Source organism: Pantherophis guttatus, chromosome 17 (assembly GCF_059756535.1).
Source record: "Pantherophis guttatus breed Tessera chromosome 17, ASM5975653v1, whole genome shotgun sequence".
Lineage (NCBI taxonomy): Eukaryota > Metazoa > Chordata > Lepidosauria > Squamata > Colubridae > Pantherophis > Pantherophis guttatus.
Window position 1 is genome coordinate 1913223 of NC_142079.1, and position 22295 is coordinate 1935517.

Here is a 22295-nt window from a genome sequence, read left to right on the forward strand (position 1 = left end):
CCCGTAAGCTTCTCCCTCTCCTTCCCGCCGCTCTATGGTTGGCGGCTCACTTCCGCCAAGCACAGCGAGGAAGAGGAGAGAAGAAAAAAAAAGCGAGGAAGAGCAGCTGAAGTTTTCCCTCTGGTCCGGCACTGCGGCTGCTCCTCCTCCTCCTCGGGCGGTGGGTGCCTCTCTCTCTCGCGGGAACTGCGGCGCTCTCGCGAGATCTCCCACCCCGTCTGCTTGCCTGCTGTTGCTGCTGCTGCTGCTGATAGACGGTCGGAGAAGCGACTCACCTGGTGGGTCGTGGGGGGGGGGGCTGTGCAGGTAAGGGGGCTTTCCTTGGGTTGGGGGCACCCCATCATTCTTGGCTCCGGAATCCCTTGACCCCCCCCCAGCCACTCAAGGGGTCCCATGTTCTCTTTCTTGGGGGGCTTTTTTAGGTTTCCATCATTTTGGGGGGGGGTCCTTGGGGGGGGTCTGGCTGGGCCACTCTTGGGTGGGGGCGGGTGGGGGGCACCTTTCCCAGCTCTTGCCCTTCCCCCCTTGGCCTCAGGGCTCCTCCTTGGAAGAGCCCAGCCCTGGCAGTGCTGCAAGAGCCCCCTCCCCACTTTTATAGATTGGGGTTCAACTTTGGGGGGGTTTTGGGGGGTCTCCCATCCACAAGCCCTCATTCATCATTTCTTGTTTAGTTGCGAAGTCGTGACCGACCCATCACGACCCCATGGACAACGTTTAGAAATAGAAATAGAATAGGAGAGTTGGAAGGGACCTTGGAGGTCTTCTAGTCCAACCCCCTGCCCAGGCAGGAAACCCTACAACCACTTCAGATAAATGGTTGTCCAACGTCTTCTTAAAAACCTCCAGTGTTGGAGCTTTCACAACTTCTGGAGGCAAGTAGTTCCGTTGATTAATTGTCAGGAAATTTCTCCTTAGTTCTAAATTGCTTCTCTCCTTGATTAGTTTCCATCCATTGCTGCTTCTCCTGCCTTCTGGTGCTTTGGAGAATAGCTTGACTCCCTCCCTCTGTTCCTCCAGGCCTTCCTGTCCTCTACCATCCTCCGGAGTCCATTGAAGCTCCCGCCGACTGCTTCAGTGACTCCATCCAGCCACCTCCTTCTCTGCCGTCCCCTTCTTCTTCTTTTGCCCTCCGTCGTTCCCAGCATTCGGCTCTTCTCCAGTGAGTCCTTCCTTCCTTCTCATTAGGTGGCCAAAGGATTTGAGTTTCCTCTTCAGGATCTGGCCTTCTAAAGAGCAGTCAAGGTTGATCTCCTCTAGGACCAACCTGTTGGATGGCCTTGCAGTCCAAGGGACTCACAGGAGTCTTCTCCAGCACCAGAGCTCAAAGGCCTCCATTCTTTGGCCTTCTCAGCCTTCCTTGTGGTCCAACTTTCACAGCCATCCATTGCAACTGGGAAAACCATCGCCTGGACTATACGCACTTTTGTTGGCAGGGTGATGTCTCTGCTTTTTAGTACGCTATCTAGATTTGCCATAGCTTTCCTCCCCAGGAGCAAGCGTCTTTTAATTTCTTGGCTGCAGTCCCATCTGCGGAGATCTTGGAGCCCAAGAAAATAAAATCTGTCACTAACCTCCATTTCTTCCCCATCTATTTGCCAGGAATTGAGAGGGCCGGATGCCACAATCTTAGTTTTCTTAATGTTGAGCTTCAAACCAACTTTTGCCCCTTTTAAGTTTTCTGCCTGATCTTTGGAGGTCAACCACCACTCCCTCTCTGTTTCCTAGGTTTGGCCTTTGAACGAAAGGTCTCTGGTTTTCTGGACTGGTGAGAAGGCAATGGAGACGGCAGTGGAGCCGGTGGTCCTGGACTGCCGGGGAGACCAAAGATGTAACGCCAGACCAGATATTGATTATCCCCTTCGGGTGCTCTACTGCGGAGGTAGGAGTGGAAAAGGCTGCTTCCTAAGCCATCAGTGGGTTTCTTCCCACTTACCCTAGTTAAGGTTACTTGCATATTCTCCAGCTTTGGATAGCTGAAAACACTTTAATCTAGAGCTTGTGTTTCTCAACTTCAACGTATTTAGCTAGCTCGGGAATTCTGGGAGTTGGAAGTCCACATATCTTTAAAGTTGCCGAGGTTGAGAAACACTTTTAATACAGTCTGTGTTTTTAAAAGTGGAAATGGGCATTTGCAACAAAGAGAGAGGAATTAATACAATATAAGTTAGCGTATTCTGCAAAATGATGTTCTACAACTAAGAGAATACAATTCACAATAGGAATTTTCTTGTAACTAAGAAAATGCAATTCACAATAGGAATCAACGCACTCATTAGAAAGACCGGTTTTAAACGTGGGATAAAAGGCTTGTGGGTTTTCTGGTATTATCTGATTACAGCTTCTAGCATCTTGTTTTCCAGCCATGATGGCTGGGGCTAATGGATGTTGTAGAATGAGCGTATTTTGAGAGACCTTGTGGAAATGCCCATCTTAAATAAGATGTTTAAACTGGATTATACGGGAAAATATTATCATTGCTTTAAAACTTTTTCCCGTTTTCTTCCCCAGTCTGTTCCTTGCCAACAGAGGTGAGTTGCTTTCATTTTAGTTTTTGCTTGGTTTGTGCAGTCGACGAAAACGCTAGAGAGCTTTTAAAAATATGTATAATGATTTAACTGGAAATCCGTAGAGTAACACATTGGTTAGAATTATGCCAGCTCAGCCTATTCACAGTTGCATTGATCTCTCTGAAGAGGGCTAAAATAGCTTTTATTATAGAAAAGGATCATTTGAACAGATTCTCCTTTCCCTGCGTGGAAAGCTGCATCTCTCCAAAATGATTTCTCTGCTCTTGCGTACAAGTCCTAAAGATTTGTGTTATGCTGTATACATTTGGCCATTCTCAACAAATAATTTTACTCTGTTTTTTTTCCCCCTCCAGTATTGCGAATACATGCCTGATATGGCAAAATGCAGGCAGTGGCTAGAGAAGAATTTCCCAAATGAATTTGCGAAGCTTACTGTAGGTAAATACACTTTGTGACCTTTGGAGCATGGAATTTCTTCCTTAATCTCATCCTCGTTTGTTTGGGAAACCTATTGCATTAAATCCAGTGGGATTTTCTGGGTTGCAAAAGGGAAGTTGCATTTTGTGAAGGAAAAAAAAAATACCAATAGATCAGCTTAATATGCTAAATGAAAATAACTCTCAATAGGATCATTGTAAGGGAGCCTCATAAAGAAAGCCCTATGAAGAAATATATAACCACTTTCTTTTCTTTTTTTGCAAGATTTCGATATCCGTAATAACTCTGTACATTTGAATTCCAGAAAACTGCCCTAAACAAGAATCTGGCATCGGAGAAGGCCAAGGAATGATCGGTGAAGAGGAAGAAAAGAAAAAACAGAAGAGAGGCAATGAATACAGCTTTTTTTTTTTTCTTAAGACCATATTAAAGCACAACTCCATTATTTTTTTAATCTCCTGGCACTGTATCGTCCAGGATTAGAACTCCAGACACATCAGGAGCACCCCAGGCTGGGCAAGGCAAGCTCAGCTGTTGCTGGGGTGGTGAGAATATAGAATCATGGGGCTCATCAGAGATCCTCTAGTCCAACCCCCTGCTCAAGGTGGTTTGAGGTGACTTTCTAGACAGCGAGAGAGCCAGAAAGCCAGTAGATCCTTCAAACTAGATTCTGAAAGGGTATTTATCCCCTTTCCTTTTCTCCCTGCCTCCCAGGTGGAAGAGGTCAGATAAAACAGAAGAAGAAAACGGTGCCTCAGAAAGTGACGATAGCAAAAATCCCCCGAGCGAAGAAAAAATACGTCACACGAGTATGCGGTCTTGCGACTTTTGGTGAGTGAAGCAAAAACACGTTTTGGCAGAGGTCTCTGGGCTCAAATTGGCGGAGATCAACTAGTATGAAAAAAAAAAAAAGATCTCTGAAGCATCTCACAGTGGGGCATGGCCACCAAGGAGAATGAGATAGGATCCGTTTTCCGAAGCTGCGAATCTAATATTCTAAATGACGCAAAAGTCCCCTTTGAACTCCGGGCCTACAATTTTGGTCTCAAAAGTCAGAATAGGGAGTTTTTCTTCTATAATCTGACTCGGTTGTTCCACATCTTCCTGGGATTCCGGGATGGCTCAATCTTGTCGCTGTGTAAAGACAAAAGTTGGGGGTTTAGAACACAGTTTTTCAAAATTAGCAATGTTAAGACAAATGGACTTCAACTCCCAGAATTCCCCAGCCAGCATAGGATAGGTGTCTGGGGAATTCTGGGAGTTGAAGTCCATCCATTAGAATAGAATAGAATAGAATAGAATAGAATAGAATAGAATAGAATAGAATAGAATAGAATAGAATAGAATAGAATTCTTTATTGGCCAAATGTGATTGGACACACAAGGAATTTGTCTTTGGTGTATATGCTTTCAGTGTACATAAAGAAAAATAAAATACATTCATCAAGAATAAAAAGATACAACACTTAGTGATAGTCAAGGTTACTAATAAGCTATCAAATTGCACTAGGAAACAAAAACAATATAAATTGAAAGATACAAGCAACATGATTATAGTCATAAGTGGGAAGAGATAGATACTAGTAAGGAAGAGAGAAATAATAGTAATACAGCCTTAGTAAACTATTTGACAGTGTTGTGGGAATTGGTTGTTAAGCAGAGTGATGGCATTAACATTGCCAATTTTGAAAAACTGGCTTAGAAACTAATAACGTGAGTATCTGTGTCTTGATCTCTCATTTCTTTTTCTCTCCTCCAAACAGAAATAGATCTTAAGGAGGCCCAAAGGTTCTTTGCTCAGAAGTTTTCCTGTGGTGCCTCAGTCACTGGGGAAGACGAAATAATTATTCAGGGAGATTTCACAGATGACATCATCGAAGTGATTCAGGAAAAATGGCCGGAGGTAATATGCCGGAACCTCATCTGACTGGCTTTTCTGTTAAAAAGAGCTTTTTTTTAAATTAAAGTTGTCGGGAGTGGATTTTTCCCTTGCATTTAAGACTTTGCAGTGGAGCTGTAAAGATGAAAATAATATCCATGATATCATGGCGGGGAATTAGAAACCGACTCTGTGTGATGTTAATTTGCTGCGACGGTTGACTCTTCGCTGAAATGGATCAATTACATTCCATTAAGCAACCGTATCAATAGATTTTTTTTCATGCATTCTCTAGAAGTATCCCATTATAAAAGATCAGGGGGTGGGGAGAGGAGCAGTTTTATGATGTTTGTGTGTCTATATTTTTCTTGACTGTATACCACCTTGAGTCCTACAGGAGAAAGGCGGTATAGAAATATAATAAATAAATAAATAAATCTCTTCCCCCCCTCCAATAATCTTTCAAAGTCAAGATACTCAATTCGTTTCCATGTGATCCTTTCTCGTGTAATAAATGCATTTGAACCTCTGTGCTGCAGGTGGACGATGACAGCATTGAAGATCTAGGAGAAGTAAAAAAGTGAGAGTCCTTTGGAAAAGCCACAAGTTTCCTGCCTTTTTTTTGGACAAACACCCAAGTCCAGCCAAGATAATCCCAAGTGGGACTTCCCTGACAGACCTGTTGAAGAGGCATGTTCCCCCGGTGGCATTTTTACTGTGGTCTATTTGCTGCTTTTTATTTTTTTGTCTGTAATCTTTCTTTGCCAAAGTTTAAACTTGCGGGGAAGTGAGAGTATCATGCTTTGGCTGGAAGTAGAGAGTTAATCTTAATAAAGACGTTACTGTTCTTTGCCGTGTGCGTCCTTCATTTTCTTAACCCAAGTTTTCAACCCAAGTTGGCAGCTTCCTTGGAAGCAAATAAATTTATGTGAAGGCTTGGCGTAATGTGTGAACGTAAACCCCTAGGATGTGCCACACTCCCATCTGGTCTTTAAAAATGATCAATAAAGGAGAATATTTATAACTCAGGGTTGAACTGTGAAGTCCTTGGTGCTCTCTGAGCTTGGTGGTTTTCACGTGTGGAAAGAAGGTCTCGAAAGCAAATGGATGAAACTTTTTTTTTAATTTTAAAAAGTTTTTTATTAATAATACAAAATTAAAAAAAAAAACATTGGACATAGATATGACATCACTGGTTCCAAAAACCTCCCGTCACTTTACAATAATATTAGCACTCATAGAAACATATAGTTCTTAAGCTTTGTTCATCGTTTAAACATAATACAATAGGACATTAATACTTTTTTTCAAATGGGTGAAACTTGGAAGTTTGCCCTTGGGGGCAAACTTTTGTGTCTCCCTCTTTTCCTCTCTGAGCCAAAAAAGATTTATTTTTTCAGCAGCAAAAAAGAATTTTTTTTAAAAAAAAAAGACTTCACAAGCACATCGTGCCACCCATGAAAAAGTGAGATCCAAAAAGCAGATTTTGTGTGTGTGTGTGTGCCTGATCGATTCAGTCTTGCAATAAATCTCTTGAACCTATTTTTCCCCGAAATAGCCTCTTTTCCAACTGCAGGACCTCCTGTCTTTGGAGGTGGGCAAAAGAAAGGGACGGGGAGAGTATTGTGGGGGGGGGGAGGCATAAATTATTTCAGCAGGCTGGCCTGGCCTAACTCTCCTCTTTTAAATTTTTAATTCGTTTGATTTTATAAATTGGGTGTTCTAATCTGTATTTCGGCCAAAATATTTAATAATTTTAAGGGATTTGTAATATTTGTATTATCTGTATTTTATCTTGGCTGTTCACCGCCCTCAGTCCTCCGGGAGTAGGGCGGTATAGAAATTTAATTAATTAATTAATTAATTAATTAATTAATTAATTAACAAAGGGGGCGCGGGGGAGGGTCCCACGGAGTTCCTTTGATGGTGGAAGGGGGAGAGGAGAAAAAACACCCGCGATTGAAGCAAGCGAGAATCCCGCGAAGGGAAAAACTCTTCGCGGCGCCTCCAACCGCCCTCGCGCTGGGGAAACTCCCGAAGGCTGGAAACCGGCGCGGACGTCAGGCTCGCAGTTTTCCCTCCGGTCCGCCCCCACCACCACCACGCACGCACCCCCTCCTTCGCTCTGCTGCCGGCCAGGTGAGCGCCGGCCAGGTTGGCTTCTCCCCCGGAAGGAGGAGGAGGAGGAAGAGCAGCCACGGGGGATCCACGAGACTCGGGGGAAGGCGGTGGACGGGAATGGGGGGCCGGCGGGTCTGGGAGTCGGTGTTGGGGTCCTGGAACGCGAGTCTAGAGGCCGGTGTGTGTGTGTGTGTGTGTGTGTGTTTGTGTCCCTTGTGTAGACACGGGCTCTCTCTCCCGCGTGGGGAGGTGCGTGGGCGGGTAGCAGGGTGCCAGTATTGTAGTGGAGGGTGGTGTGGACTTTCCACGCGGTGGTGGTGGGTTTTAGTGTGTGTAGATGTGGGTTCACACTGGGTGTATTTGTGTGTTTGTGTCTTATCAGTGTCTAGGTAGCGTGTAAGTAAATGTAGAGTTGTGTGTTTTCAGCTGAGGGTGGATCTCTCTCTTTGTGTTGAGTGTCTGGATTTGAGTGTGTATCAATGTGTATCATACACAACAAATGTAGGGGTTTGTGTGTAGAGATGGCTTCGCCTGCCTGGGTGTGCGTTTGTGTGTATTACTGTGTATTATAGGGTGAATTTCCTCTTTTTATCCCTTGCACTTTTTACTCTCTTTTTTTTCTTTCCGTTTATTTGGTATTAGTGTTACTAGTATAACCAACCTAAATTTAAAAGTTTGTTTATTTATTTATTTATTTAAAAAAAACTGGATAACAAGGTATCCCTGCTTTACATCTGGGCTACACCTGAAATGAAGTTGGCTTGTCTGATCTCAGAAACCTGATGAATTCTGCGTTGGGTATTTCCAGTCCCTTCCAGGTAGGAAAATGTGAAATATTAAAATTACACTGAAGTTACAGGTTACCTTTCATGATGCACAGGTTAACCTAACGCAGGGGTCTGCAACCTTAAGCACTCAAAGAGCCATTTGGACCTGTTTCCCACCAAAAAGAAAACACCGGGAGCCACAGAACCGTTCCCGTGCCTGACTATATCTTCAGCGGTCCCAAAACTAGCATCTGTAGTTGAATTCAATGTTCTGTTTTCTTCTGAAACTTTTCTTTTCTTGGATTTATCCATGGTTGGCCTACTGGGGGTTGAAAAGCTCAATAAATCACGTGCCGGCAAGTGTCACACATTGGCAGCTGTGGGTGATATTTTGAGTGACGGAGCCGCAGCAGAGGGGTGAAACATGTGGCTCCAGAGCCGCAAGTTGCTGACCCCTGACCTAGGGAATTAATCAGGGTGTCTGATATAATTTATCATACTACTAGTGTACTGCTAGCATACTACTAGTGTACTATTCCTTCCCTAAATTTCTTTTTCTCCCTTGTTAGAACCTCGCCTCCGAATCAGAGAGCGACCTCGTTCAGAAACTGAAGAAGGAACTCCAGCTGGTACTTGCAGAGCTGAAAGATCGTGATAAGGAGCTGAACAATATGGTGGCTGTGCACCAGAGACAATTTTTGGCGTGGGAGGATGATCGTCAGAAAATACTGACCCTGGAAGAACGAAGCAGCAGGTTGGAAAGTGAGTCTCACAAAGCCTAAAGGTAAAAGTAAAGGTTCCCCTCGCATATATGTGCTAGTCATTCCCGACTCTGGGGGGCAGTGCTCATCTCCGTTTCAAAGCCGAAGAGCCAGCGCTGTCCGAAGACGTCTCCATGGTCATGTGGCCAGCATGACTCAATGCCAAAGGCGCACAGAACACTTTTACCTTCCCACCAAAGGTGGTCTCTATTTTTCTACTTGCATTTTTTACCTGCTTTCGAACTGCTAGGTTGGCAGAAGCTGGGACAAGTCACGGGAGCTCACCCCGTTACGCGGCACTAGGGATTCGAACCGCTGAACTGCCGACCTTTCGATCGACAAGCTCAGCGTCTTAGCTACTGAGTCACTGCGTCCTTCTCACAAAGCCTAGAGCCAAGTAAACTCAGCCTGTATGCCACTGGTATTCCCATTTTACAGATTGTAAAAACTGAGGCGGATGGTTCCCCTTGCATAGTCCTGGGTGCAGTGGTGGTGGTGGTGGGGGGGTGTTTATAGCAAAGGTGAGTTTGGAGTTTGCACATTTCGGATGGCTAAAGAGCCTTGCAAGTGGACAATCCCAGCATTGGCTAACAAGTTTGTGAAAAGTTTGTCTCTGATTTCGTGGAGATTAAAAGCACAAACAAGTTAGGCTAATAGTTCCTCACAGCATCAGGTACATGATGTTTTTTTTTAGCCACAGTTCTGGGTTTATGCTCTACCCCAGCCTTCTAAAAAAAAAAAAAAAAAAAAAGAGGCCATTTTTATGCCATGGTTTCTGAGCCTCACATACCTAGAATGTCAGATGGAGGAAAAATGTTCTACAGCATTTGATTCACTAGGGAAGACATTAAATGCAAGTGCATTTTTTGCGGGGGGCGGGTGGAAAAACACCACATTATACCCCACATGTATACTAAGCTGCTTGTTGTCATTTTAAACAGCCAACAAAGAAGGAATTTCAACAGTTGGCTTGTCTGGTCCTTAGAAATGTTGGCTTGCCACTCCCTTGTGATTCCTTCTGCGCCATGGAAATCCCGGAATGTTACGTTAGGCGTAGAATCCTTCCAAGAGATTCTCTAACAATACTGATCCCCAGAGCTTCCCAAGAGTGTGTTAAATCAGTGATTGGATGCTTTTCCAATACGGGGTGGGGGGTTGCATGCGTGTATTAGAGCAGTTGTATTTTCTTACCATCTGCATGTGAAAAACCTGGAACGAAAGTCGCAAACTTGCCCTGAGATTCCCTTCCACAAACCTTCCTCCCGAACGGTACAGTTTTAAGGGCAAAGAAATATGGCAGGTAGAACCGTCTGAAAGTGGGCAGCGAAACCAGGATGCGGGTGTTCTTTGAAAGAATGATCTTCTCTCTCTCTCTCTCTCTTCTTTTTCCTGTGTTTAAATATTTATTTCCAATATTTATTCTAAATTGAACAGGCTTAATTTAAAGCCGGCCAGTCTCGCCAGAACCACAACAGGGGCGGGAAAGAGCCTTGGTAGTACAGGGGTTTAAGGCACCCTGTTATTAAGCTTATTAAGACCAGCTGCCTGCAATTACTGCAGGGTTCGAATCTCGCCAAGGCTCAAGGTTGACTCAGCCTTCCATCCTTTCTAAGGTAGGTGAAATGAGGACCCAGTTTGTGGGGGCAATAAGCTGACTTTGTATAAATATACAAAAGTATGAAGGCTATTGCTTAACGCATTGTAAGCCGCCCTGAGTCTTCGGAGAAGGGCGGCATATAAATCAAATGAAAAAAAAAATTAATTAATTAATTAATTCGATAAATAAATAATAATTTGTGGGCAGCCAGAATTGTAATTTTAAAACAGAGAGGCAGGGGATGAATTAAATGCCGGTTTACCGTTGTTAACAAGATTTGATTCCAGCCCTCTCCTCCCAGATGAGCTACATAAGAGAAATGAAATGATAACTACTCTGACCCAGAGATTAAAGCTCCTGGGGTCCCTGCAGAATGACTGCAGTTCGACGCTCGAAAACACTCAGCAGAAGCTGCAGGAGCTGTCTCGAAAAGCCTCCGACACGTCTCTTCAATGTCAGACCCTCGAGGTAGGCCACTATCATCCTCGTGAATTTTTTATTATTATTATTATTCTTTCAATCGATACGCTGCCGACTCTCAGGGGTGCTGGGCGGCTTGCAAACGGTTCAAAAAAAACCACTTCAATCCAGAATGCAACGTGAATAATAAAGCAGAACAAACCTGGATGTAAATAAAGAAAAAAGAGAAGGGAGCCCATGTCCCACTCACCAAAAGTACAGTTTGAATCCCTTTTGAAACCAGCAAAGTGGGGGCCGTTTAAATCTTTGGGGTGGGGGTAGAGTCTGCTTTTCTCTTGCAGGGCCCTCCCGTTAATGTGATGCTTGCTGCTGTATTTTGCAGTGTTTCAAATTTGTAATGTGAGTTTCTTTCAAAATAAAATTGTTGCTTTGTCCTTTGGGCTGTCTGTTTTATTTTGGGGGGGTCGGGGGGTCCTGTAAATCAGAGAGAAAAACATCTGCAAAGCTCAGAGTGCCTTTATTGTATTCCTATGATGGGGCATGTCAGTTGGGAGAAGAGACCCTGCCAGAAGTTGATCTCCGGCCTGTCCTTCTTGTCTCTTTTTTCTCTTTCTTAGGAGAAAAACCAAACCTTGGTTGGCTCCGTGATGGACCTCTCAAACCAAGTGGGTCAGCTTCAAGCTAGAGAACAAGACCTCCTGACACTTTTAAGGCTCAAGGTATTTATATTTGGGTCCTTGACATTTTGCTGCAAATTTTTGCCCGTCATTGGCAGGTAAAGGGGCCCCCCAAAGTAGATCCATTTTATCCTTTCTAACAATTTGAAGATATGTGGACTTCAATTCCCAGAATTCCCCAGCAAACATGGGGAAGATAGGTGGACTTCAATCCCCAGAATTCCTCAGTCCACCATGGGGAATGAAGCTCTTTTAAGCTCTTCACTGATGAACACCTTTTTCAAAGAACTTTTCCCGCTTTTCAGCGAGAATAAACCCCGTTTATTTCTTGATTTTGGTAGGATGACGATATCCTTGAAGCAACCAATCAGATCGCCGAGTTTACCAGCAAATTTAAAAAGTTAGAAAGTGCCCTGTGCGCATGCAAGACGCAAGAAAGGAGTTTCAGCGAGGAGAAGCAGAATTTTAAACTCAGGATGAAGGAAATGATGTCAGAAGCAAACAGACTAAAAGGTAAAATTATATTTAGAGCAGGGAATAATATCCAGTCTTGGCAACTTTTAAGATTTGTGGACTTCAACTCCCAGAATTCTCCAACCGGTCATGCCGGCTGGGGAATTCTGGGATCTGAAGTCCACAAGTCTTAAAAGCTGCCAAGGTGATTGAATGGCAAATGATTGTTTTAAGAAAATGTGAAGTGAAAAATTGTTTTGAAGTTTCTTTTCTTTTTCTTTTTTTTTAAGGGGATCTCAGTGAAAAAATAAAGGAAAACAGTGCCCAGAGGGAAGAAATTATACAGCTCAAGCAAGAAAATGTTTATTTAAGTAGTGAATTAATGCTTACCGGTGAGTAAGTCTGAAAGTTTGCTGAATCTTGAATTCTAAATGGCCCCTTAAAAGGTAAAGGTTCCCCTCGCACATATGTGCCAGTTGTTCCCGACTCTAGGGGGCAGTGCTCATCTCCGTTTCAACGCTAAAGAGCCAGCGCTGTCCAAAGACGTCTCCATGGTCATGTGGCCGGCATGACTCAACGCCAAAGGCGCACGGAACGCTGTTCCCTTCCCACCAAAGGTGGTCCCTATTTTTCTACTTGCATTTTTTTTTATGTGCTTTCGAACTGCTAGGTTGGCAGGAGCTGGGACACGTAACGGGAGCTCACCCCGTTACGCAGCCCCAGGGATTTGAACCGCTGAACTGCCAACCTTTCGATCGACAAGCTCAGCGTCTTAGCCACTGCGTCCCTTAAATGGCCCCTTAACATTCCTTAAACTGCACTGAAGATGTTATGTAGTCTGGTAACGAAACCCTCGTCCTACACCCGAGCTACAAATATTCGCCACTATTGCAATGAGACATTTTTTTTTTACTATTATTATTATTATTATTATTATTATTATTATTATTATTATTATTATTATTTCAATTTGTATACCGCCTTACTCCCGAAGGACTCAGTTTATGGTTTCTCTGGGGGGGGGGGGGGGGGCTTCTGGAAAAATAACCGACTCTTCCACCCCTTTCTTTTCCCGCAGCCGAGAGGGAAAATCGGAAAGTTCAGCTGCTTCTTTCCGCCAAATCGAAACAGCTTCGGACAGACACGGAACTGAACAATTTGAGACAGGTGGGGATCCCGTTTCTGGCTATGAGCGCTTCCCGTTTTGCAGGGTGGAAGAAAAGGGGGAATTAAAAGGCAAAGAATTCTGGCATTGTTTCGTTTTGAAGCCACTTCGTTCAGGAAAAGGAGGAAGTCCTTAAGTAAAAGAAGCTTTTGCACGTAAAGTAATAAAATAAAAATAAGCTATAATCCTTGACTTAATGACCATAATTGAGCCCAAAATTCCCATTGCTAAACGAGACAGTTGTTAAGTGAGTTTTGTCCCGTTTTACGACTTTTCTTGCCACCATCGTTAAATGAATCTGGCTTCCCCATTAACTTTGCTCATCAGAAGGGGATCCCGTGACCCCCGGGACACAGCAACCGTCATAAATATGAGTCAGTTGCACAAGTGTCTGAATTTTGAACACGTGACTACGGGGATACTGCAACGGCCCAATGTGAAAATGGCCATAAGTCCCTTTTTTTCCGCTGTAACTTTGAACGGTGAGTCAACAACCTGTTGTAAGTCAAGGACTACCTGTAAAAGAACCTCTTCAGGTAAAATAAAAGCAGTAACAAACCTGTTCTGTGAGCGTGTGCTTTGTGTGTGCACACGCCTAACACGCTTGCGCGCAGGGTTCAAAATACAGCAATTTGAAGCTCAGCTGCTGACCTTCTAAGGCAGCCCCGATAAGCAGAACAGCAGAGGCAGAGAAATCAGCTGAGCCAGAAAGAAGGAAATATAGGACAGGATAGGGCTGGGATGGGTGAGCGGGGCCAGCTGATTGTTGGAACTACCGATTCGCCCGAACCGGTAGCAGCCCACCACTGAATAAAAGTAATCAAATGAAAAGGAGCTACTACAACTTTCCAGAAACATTTTCTGGAGGATGTAAAGAGAATCCTTGGCAAATTCCTTTTCACGTCCTTGGAGGTCTGGAGGCCGAATGTCCCCAAAGTTAAAATTGCCACCTTCCCACAGCTGATGGCTTGTTTTGTCCTCCGTTGCTAGATCTACCTGAAGCAGCAACAGGATCTCCAGTTCCTGCATTTCCACCTGGAAAGTTCCCAAGAGAAACACAGGACAGAGTCTCAGGATGGAAGGTAAAACGGCTTTGCTGAGAGGGGGGGGGGGTAGAAGGAATTACTGTATTTTTCAGAGTATAAGACGCACCGGAGTATAAGGTGCACCTACCTTTTTTGGTGAGGAAAAGAAGAAAAAGAAATCTGCCTCTGCCTCTGAGCAATTTTGCCTCCTTGCAGCAAACAGCCTGCTTTACTTTCAGTTTTGTTTTCAGCATAGCTTGATTAGCACAAAGAAAAAAAAAATCTGCTCCAGCAATTTACCTCTTTGCAGCAAGCAACAGAGCCCTAGGCAAAACAGCTGAGAGCAAATCAGCTGAGAGTCGGGAGGCCGATCAAATCAACTTGTGCTAATTAGGCTGTGCTGAAGCTGAAAGGAGCTGTTTCTTCTTGCTGTTTGCTTGCAAGGAGGTAACTGCTGCGAGCCAGAGGCCAAAGGGTGGGTGGGTCAGTGGGTGGGCGGGCTACATTCTGGCTGGAGAATTCTGGGAGTTGAATTCCACAAGTCTTAAAGCTGCCAAGTTTGAGCACCTCTGCCTTAAGACCAACATGGATAACTCAAGCTCCTCCTTCTTCCTGTTTTCAGCCCAGGAATGGTTTTGTCGGATCTCGAGACCAGCGGCAACCGAGACTCCCTCCACGGCGAAGTCGTCCAGGAGATCCCAACCCATTTCGTCCACCTTCCCGACTGTCCTTTGAAAAAGGCCGGCCACCCCTGCCAAGCCCAGAGCAGGCAGCAAGAGCACCTACACGAAGGGCCATTTTGCCATCCCAGACATTTCCGTCGGGAAGAAGGGATGCTGAGCAGTCCCAGGAGCGCCGGGGAGGTGGAAGACCGCTCGGCCGCATGGCTGGACAATCCCCGGAAGTCCAGATCCAAGGAAACTCTTTGGATGTCAGAGCTGGGCCCTGTGACCTCTTTACCGAGACACAAACATTGGTTTGAAGCCAACTTCTGCGCAGCGACCTCAGGATGTTTGCCGCCCAGGTTCTTCGACAAAGCCAGCGGGGATTGGAAAGATGCCCCCGCGGACCCGGGCAGAATCCCCCCTCGGCAAAGACCCCGCATGCCTCCCCATCCGGGGAACCCCGCCTGCGAATTGGGCTGCTCAGCCTGCAGCGCCGTCCGTCAAGCCAGCCTCTACCGCTCCAACCGGGAGTGGGCCGAAATGCTCAAGCCGGTGAAGAACAACGGCAGTGCCTTATGGGGCGGGGAGCTGTCCCCAAGGCCTCCGGATGCTCCCGAGTTGAAAAGGTACTGTATTTCGGCTAAGTATTTGATGTTCACCTGTATTTTGGATAAGAATAGAGTAGAGTAGAGTAGAGTAGAGTAGAGTAGAGTAGAGTAGAGTAGAGTAGAGTAGAGTAGAGTAGAGTAGAATAGAATAGAATAGAATAGAATAGAATAGAATAGAATAGAATAGAATAGAATAGAATAGAATAGAATAGAGGAGTAGGAATAGAAAAGAATTACGAGTAAGAATGGAATAGAATTAGAATTAGAATTAGAATTAGAATTAGAATTAGAATTAGAATTAGAATTAGAATTAGAATTATTAGAATTAGAATTAGCTGGCCTAATTCTTTTTAAGTGTTTTTAATTGTTTTGTTTATCGTTTTAATTAATGGGGCCAAATCTATATATATTTTTTAACTGTATTTTAATATTTGTAATTGATGTTTTTATTTGGCTGTTCACCGCCCTGAGTCCTCAGGGAGAAGGGCGGTATACAAATTCAAAATAAAATAAAAATAAAAAATAAGAATTAGAATTAGAATTAGAATTAGAATTAGAATTAGAATTAGAATTAGAATTAGAATAGAATAGAATTCTTTATTGGCCAAGTGTGATTGGACACACCAGGAATTTGTCTTGGTGCATATGCTCTCAGTGTACATAAAAGAAAAGATACATTCGTCAAGAATCATAAGGGACAACACTTAATGATAGTCATAGGGAACAAATAAGCAATCAAATCATATTAGGAAACAGTCAATATAAATCGTAAGGATACCAGCAACAAAGTTACGGTCATGCAGTCATAAGTGGGAGGAGATGGGTGATTTAAGTCTCTTTTTTTCATCGTACATTGTCGTAACTTTGAACGATCATTAAACAAATGTTTCTAAGTCGGGTGTTGTTTGTTAGGTTGTGAATACCTGGAGGGGATTTAATGGTCCTTTTTGGAGGAAAAACACACAGATCAACAATTCGGCTTAAAGCTGGTCTGACCAGCATCGATCGGCTCCCAGCCACTTTGAAAGCCACGTGCCGTAACACGGAATGTGGCTCTGGCCTGTCGGTCTTGCTGGGGAATTTGTAAATAGTCTCTTGACTTTTTGCTCGCAAGGTGTCAAACGGCCCCTCCTTTGGAAGCCTGTAAAATGAAAATGCCTTTATCCAAGGTGGAAAGGAGGGACGCGGTGGCTCAGTGGCTAAGACGCTGAACTTGTCGATCAAAAGGTCGGCAGTTCAGCGGTTCGAATCCCTAGTGCCATGTAATGGGGTTGAGTTCCCGTTCCTTGTCCCAGCTTCTGCCAACCTAGCAGTTCGAAAGCACGTAAAAAAATGCAAGTAGAAAAACGGGGACCACCTTGGGTGGGAAGGGAATAGGTGACATTCGGATAACCACCAACCTGATCCAGCGTATATCTCATTTTCTTTGGAAACAAATTACCCAATTGTTAATCGTCGGAATTGCTCTGGATGATGATTTAACAGTGACCAGGATGGGAGTCTGAACGGTTTCGACTGGGACGGGCCGTGTTTCACATCAACCCAGAGGTCAAAGGAGACGAAAGCTCCTGAGATGCCCTCCGCCTCAGACCATCCTTCAGACCTCCGGGCACCCAGCGGGTGTAACCAGCTTCCCACCCACTGCGTAAGTATCTCCAATCGAAACACAGAACAGGCCCAAAATATTCCGGCTGTTGATCCCACTCAACCTGCCCCGATATTATTGGCGATGATTTCCCAAATTCTAGGGTGTTTTTTGCAGCCACACAAACATAAACACACAGCAAAGTGCTATCTGAGCTTGGTAGTTTTTATGCAGACGTTGATATGACCCGACTAGGTAATATCATCAGTGCTAGAAGGGAGTGGGGTTTGCAGAGTGGAGGAAGGAGAAGGGGAGGAGGAGGAGGAAGAGGAAAAGGACTGTGGGGTCCATGGTGCTCCCTGAGCTTAGTGGTTTTCTTGGAGATATTTCATGACCCAACTAGGTAACATCATCAGTATTAGAAGGGAGTGGGGTTTGCAGAGTGAAGGAAGAAGGGGAGGAGGAGGAGGGGGAAGAGGAAGAAGAAGAAGAAGAAGAAGAAGAAGAAGAAGAAGAAGAAGAAGAAGAAGAAGAAGAAGAAGAAGAAGAAGGAGGGAGGAAGGAAGGAAGGAAGGAAGAAGAAGAAGAATGGAGGAAGGAAGGAAGAAGAAGAAGAAGAAGAAGAATGGAGGAAGGAAGGAAGGAAGGAAGAAGAAGAAGAAGAAGAAGAAGAAGAAGAAGAAGAAGAAGAAGAAGAAGAAGAAGAAGAAGAAGAAGAAAGAACTACTACTACTAAGGTGTCCTTGATGCTCCCTGAGCTTGATTGTTCTCTTACAGATGTTTCATGACGCAAATAGAGAACATCATCAGTGCTAGAAGGGAGTGGAGTTTGTCCTCGGTTTATATCCTGGTCTAGTGACTCGTCTTGTCACTGACTGGTTGTGGAGGAGGCCAGTGGCCACCCAACTTTCGCTTAACCTTTCTGTGTGGGCTGAATTTTTTCCCGGATGGTCCCTGACCCGTTTTGTCCGGCTTCTCCTAGGATTCTCGCTCGCCCGACGACAAGCTGCAGCAGATGTTGGCCGAAACCCGGCAGATGGTCACCCACCTGGAGCACAGCCACCTGCTCAGCGCCAGCCCTCACTACAGTCCGACCGGCAGCCTCCACACAGTAGGGTTCACCTTTCCAACGGGGGGGGGGCGGGGGGGGTCTGGAGGGTGAGGTCAAAACCAGCAAGATGGTGGCCGTCGCAGCCCGGTTGACACCGGTTTTGATGTTGCTTTTGGTCGTTCTTGACAGACAGCGGACGATCCCAAATCCGTTTGTGAACGCAAGGAGCCCGTAGAGGAAGATTCTAGAAGGAAACTTCCTCCTTTTGCTTCTCAAGTAAGTCCTTTTCTTCCCCTTTCGGCTCCTGTTTTCGTGCATTTGCATCGCTGAGATCTTGGGAAAAACGGTAGAAACTCGGCCGCTGAAATTCTGGAAGTTTAGTTTTAGTTTACTTGATTGTCATTGCACCACGTACAACGAAATTAAATGCCATCTTCAGTGTACATTATAGCTATAGAAATAAAACACAAACACCTCCTTCGCATTCTATACAATGGAATTGAAAACCTCTATTGCATTATGATATATGATATTGCATTAATGGCTCAGTGGCTAAGACGCTAAGCTTGTCGATTGAAAAGTCGGCAGTTCAGCGGTTCGAGTCCCTGGTGCCGCGTAACGGGGTGAGCTCCCGTGACTTGTCCCAGCTTCTGCCAACCTAGCAGTTCGAAAGCACGTAAAAAAATGCAAGTAGAAAAAAATAGGGACCACCTTTGGTGGGAAAGGAACAGCGTTTCGTGCGCCTTTGGCGTTGAGTCATGCCGGCCACATGACCACGGAGACGCCTTCGGACAGCGCTGGCTCTTCGGCTTTTGAAATGGAGATGAGCACCGCCCCCTAGAGTCGGGAACGACTAGTGCAGATGTGCGAGGGGAACCTTTATCTTATACAGAAGAATTCAATATATAGTTACTGCTCTGGGATAGAAGCTGTTTTTCAGCCTATTAGTCCTTGTTTTTATTATCCTGTACCGGCTGCCGGATGGTAATAGTTCCAAAAAAAAAGGGTGAGATCCAGGATGAGATGGATCCTTAAGAAAGTTTTGAACTTAAGGCAGCGGGAGCTATAAAAGCTCTTCTAAAGAGGGGAGGGGGCAACCCGTGATCCTCTGGGCAATGACGTTGACCCTCTGGAGCGCTGTCCTATCTGCCACGGTGCCATTGGCAAACCATACGCAGGTGCAGTAAGAACCTCCAAAGTTTATCAGCCCCCACAATTTGCAACTTTCGGTGGAACAGAATACAAAGAATCTTCAACAGTTCGTTTAGCAACCGTCGGAAGTTAGAACAGCACTAAAAAAGTGACTTTTTTCAGATTTGCACCATTCTCATGTCCACGTGAAGAAAATTCAGACCACAGTGCCCCCTCACCCCTGGTAGTGGGGCGTCTCAGAAAAGGAAAAGACGCCTGTTTTGCACCCAGGTCTCGAGCCCACGGAGCGCTCGGCAGCTCCGGTAAATCTCACGGCTTGCATATCTTGCCAGTCCTGATTTTGTTTTTTGTTTTTTTAAAGCCGCCTAGGAGAAAATATACCGTAATTGGCAATTTTGCAGGAATGTCAGCTGTTTACACAGCCATGGAAAACTTAAAAAAAAGAAAAAAAGAAAAAGAAAGTTTCCAGCCCTGATACAAAGTCAGTTTTCAGCTCGGCCCGTGAAGTAAATATTGTTTTAAAAAAAAAATATCCCCAAGGTTATGACAGGCAGTGTTTTTCCAAATGCATTAATTAAACCAGCAACCCCCCCCACCCCTAAAACCCATTGGGAACGCAGTGCTTCGGTTTCTTTTGCTTCACCCAAAATTGTTTTGTTTTTATTTTTATTTTTTTCTTGTAAGATCAGCTGTCTCGTGTTTTGTCTACAAACAGGAAAGAAAACCCCCTTCCTGAAGGCAGAACATATCCTCCTCGGATTTGTCACCCACCACTCAATTTGGGGCAGAGAAAAAAAAAAAAAATCCTCAAAACTCACAGCTCAATGCTGGCGATCGTTCCCCCAAACTATATATATATATATATTAAAAAAAATTAGAATTATGCGGAAACGAATAAAAGCTATTTCTAGAAATGTTCTGCACAGATTAATTGCTAGCCTCCTCGCTGTTAGGTGTATAATTTTATACAATTGGAAATTGTATTTTTTGGGGGGGGGGGTTGGCTGTGTTTTTGTAAGCCAGCTATTTACGGCGTGAAATGGAAGTGTTTGTTTTCATTCGAGTGTCTTTTAGTGGGGGAGTCAAGATTTCCCTTAGGAAGGTCTGTTCTCTTGATCGCGGGAGTCTTTAAGAAATGGCGTTTGCACCCGCTGTTTATTCAGCAGGGGCAGTCAAAAAAGTCAAAATGGTGGCTGTCTCGCTGGGGAATTCTGGGAGTTGAAGTCCGCTCCTCTTAAAGGGCCCAAGTTTGAGAAACACCGGTCCGAAGGGGAGCCCACCCTATCTTGCAACCCTGGTGATCTTCCAGGATCACCAAATTCTGGTTCTAGGCTCCCCTCCACCTTTTCTTCCATCCCTGGAAAGGAAGCAAAAATATTCATTTCCGCACAGCTCTCATTTGCATCTGAGCCTCCCCAGAGGGGAGCAGTCTACCATGGCTGGTCTTAAGGCACAACTGGCTTCTCTACTGTGGGTCCAGGGAGTCCCAATGTGTGGGGTTCGCACAGTACCATGTGCTCCCCCCCCCCAATTTTTTTTAAAGATTCTGCTCTGCTACTACCAGTAGTAGCTTGGGCTTTTGCACTAGCTGGAGGAGCGGAAAGCCGACCCTAAGTCATCTCTCCTGGCCAGGGCCGAAGATTGCTCAGCAGGGCAAGCAGCACACATGGGAAGCAACTCAGCTTTGCATTGCGTCGCAAGTCGTCCTCGACTTACGACCACTCACTTAGTGACCGAAGTTACAACGGCGCTGAACAAAAGTGACTTGTAAGACCATTCTTCACACTTCGGACTAGTTGCAGCAGCAGCAGCCCCCACGGCCAGTCGCGGGATCAAAATTCAGGCGCTCGGCCACTGACTCGTATTTATGACGGTTGCCGCGTCCTGGGTGTGTGTGTATGTGTGTGTCGGGCAATTCCCCCTTTTGCGTCCTCCTGACACAAGCCAAGTCCTCGGCGGAGGAGGGGGGAATCCGGATTCACTTAACAAACCCGGGTGACTAACGAATGCACCGATCCACTTAACAAAAGAGGCATGAAAAGTCGTGAAACGGGGATCCAAAGTCACTGAACCGCTTGTCTCACTCAGCGGCAGAAATGCCGGACTCAGTTACGGCCGTAACTCGAGGACCCCCCTGTACAGAACAGAACAGAATAGAACAGAAAACAGAATATAGAAAATAATACAAAATAGAAAAATATAGACTATAGAATAGAATAAAACAATATAGAAAATAATAAAAAATAGAAAAATATAGAATATAGAATAGAATAGAAAACAGAATATAGAAAATAATAGAAAATAGAAAAATATAGACTATAGAATAGAATAAAACAATATAGAAAATAATAGAAAATAGAAAAATATAGATTATAGAATAGAAAACAGAATATAGAAAATAATAGAAAATAGAAAAATATAGACTATAGCATAGAATAAAACAATATGGAAAATAATAAAAAATAGAAAAATAGAATAGAACAGAACAGAAAACAATATAGAAAAGAATAGAATAGAAAAATATAAAATACAGAAAAGAACAGAACAAAACAGAATGTAGAAACGAACAGAAAATAGAAAAAAATAGAATAGCAGAGTTGTTATATTAGAATATTAGAATGGGCAGAGATGAGTAAACTAACATATGCGGTTAACGAAAAAGAGAACTCGGAATATTACACGGTGTGGGAAACTTAGAGGATAGAAGTAAAAGGTAGAATAAGGGAGGGTGCCGCTATTAAAAACAATTTAAGTAAATCAGGGACCACCATGTATAAAAATCTATATATTCATGAACACTGCTAAACCGAAAATTGTTGAATTGTATTATCGTGTAACTTAATAAAAATTATTATTATTATTATTATTATTATTATTAATAATAATAATAATAATAATAATAAAGTTGGAAGGGACCTTGGAGGTCATCTAGTCCAGCCCCCTGCTTAGTGCAGGAAACCCTACACAGAGAGAGAGAGAAGCGCGGCTGAGTCCCGCGGGGCGTGGCGGGGCGTGGCCCAAGCGGGAGGGGGGAAGAAGGCGAGCGGGCGCGGATTGGCTGCCCTCTCGAGGGCGCGGTTTCCCGGCGGCTAGCGAGTGGGCGCCCTCGGGTGGTGGGCGTGGCCGCGGCCGGGCCACGCCCCCGCGGGGCTCCCTGGCAGGCGCGGCTGCGGCCGGGAGAGGAAGCCGGAGCGGCGGAGCGAGGCAGGCGGGCTGGAGGGCATCGCGGGGGCCATGAACACCATCAAGAACGTCCCGGCCCGCGTGCTCAGCCGCCGCGTCGGGCACAGCCTGGAGGCGGAGCGGGAGCAGTTCGACAAGAACCAGGCAAGGCTGGGAATGGGGGGAGGGGGCTTGGGGAGGGGTCCCCATCTTCCGGGGGGGGGAAGGGTCTCAGGTTGCA

General features: G+C 44.8%; 3 protein-coding genes across 8 annotated transcripts in view; all 3 read left to right on the forward strand.

Moving 5' to 3' along the window:
- Positions 1-5693, forward strand: DENR (density regulated re-initiation and release factor). Of its 2 annotated transcripts, none has more exons than XM_060691897.2 (8): positions 1-306; positions 1726-1879; positions 2509-2528; positions 2882-2966; positions 3271-3354; positions 3681-3797; positions 4730-4869; positions 5385-5693. In XM_060691897.2, exons 2-8 carry the CDS (start codon positions 1777-1779, stop codon positions 5427-5429), a joined length of 594 nt encoding a protein of 197 aa, XP_060547880.1. In that variant the 5' UTR covers positions 1-306; positions 1726-1776; the 3' UTR covers positions 5430-5693. The 2 variants fall into 2 exon arrangements, with proteins under 2 accessions (XP_060547880.1, XP_060547881.1); XM_060691898.2 differs by having other exon boundaries at positions 147-278.
- An 800-nt stretch (positions 5694-6493) lies between these two features.
- On the forward strand, positions 6494-19806 carry CCDC62 (coiled-coil domain containing 62). 5 transcript variants are annotated; one of them, XM_087880376.1, is made up of 14 exons: positions 6494-6984; positions 7684-7784; positions 8303-8495; positions 10393-10559; positions 11129-11230; positions 11530-11701; positions 11932-12033; positions 12720-12808; positions 13797-13888; positions 14454-15122; positions 16590-16749; positions 17672-17800; positions 17930-18016; positions 19608-19806. In XM_087880376.1, exons 2-14 carry the CDS (start codon positions 7749-7751, stop codon positions 19626-19628), a joined length of 2019 nt encoding a protein of 672 aa, XP_087736502.1. In that variant the 5' UTR covers positions 6494-6984; positions 7684-7748; the 3' UTR covers positions 19629-19806. The 5 variants fall into 5 exon arrangements, with proteins under 5 accessions (XP_087736502.1, XP_087736503.1, XP_034284630.2 ...); XM_087880377.1 differs by having other exon boundaries at positions 6792-6984; positions 8303-8517; XM_034428739.3 differs by having other exon boundaries at positions 6973-7144.
- A 2182-nt stretch (positions 19807-21988) lies between these two features.
- The window catches only part of HIP1R (huntingtin interacting protein 1 related), a 43079-nt gene continuing 42772 nt past the window's right edge, over positions 21989-22295 (forward strand). Inside the window, exon 1 of the mRNA XM_060691893.2 lies at positions 21989-22219. Coding sequence (XP_060547876.2) covers positions 22127-22219 — 93 coding nt within the window. The 5' untranslated portion in view covers positions 21989-22126. The remainder of the gene's footprint in view (positions 22220-22295) is intronic.

Excerpts from the sequence above, each read along its gene's own strand:
- DENR (XM_060691897.2), top strand. The coding sequence starts at position 1,777 with ATGGAGACGGCAGTGGAGCCGGTGGTCCTGGACTGCCGGGGAGACCAA. Across the intron at positions 2,967-3,270 it reads ATTTGCGAAGCTTACTGTAG|AAAACTGCCCTAAACAAGAA; the intron begins GTAAATACACTT and ends TTTGAATTCCAG. Across the intron at positions 3,798-4,729 it reads ATGCGGTCTTGCGACTTTTG|AAATAGATCTTAAGGAGGCC; the intron begins GTGAGTGAAGCA and ends TCCTCCAAACAG.
- CCDC62 (XM_087880376.1), top strand. The coding sequence starts at position 7,749 with ATGAATTCTGCGTTGGGTATTTCCAGTCCCTTCCAG. Across the intron at positions 8,496-10,392 it reads ACGAAGCAGCAGGTTGGAAA|ATGAGCTACATAAGAGAAAT; the intron begins GTGAGTCTCACA and ends CTCTCCTCCCAG. Across the intron at positions 13,889-14,453 it reads ACAGAGTCTCAGGATGGAAG|CCCAGGAATGGTTTTGTCGG; the intron begins GTAAAACGGCTT and ends TCCTGTTTTCAG.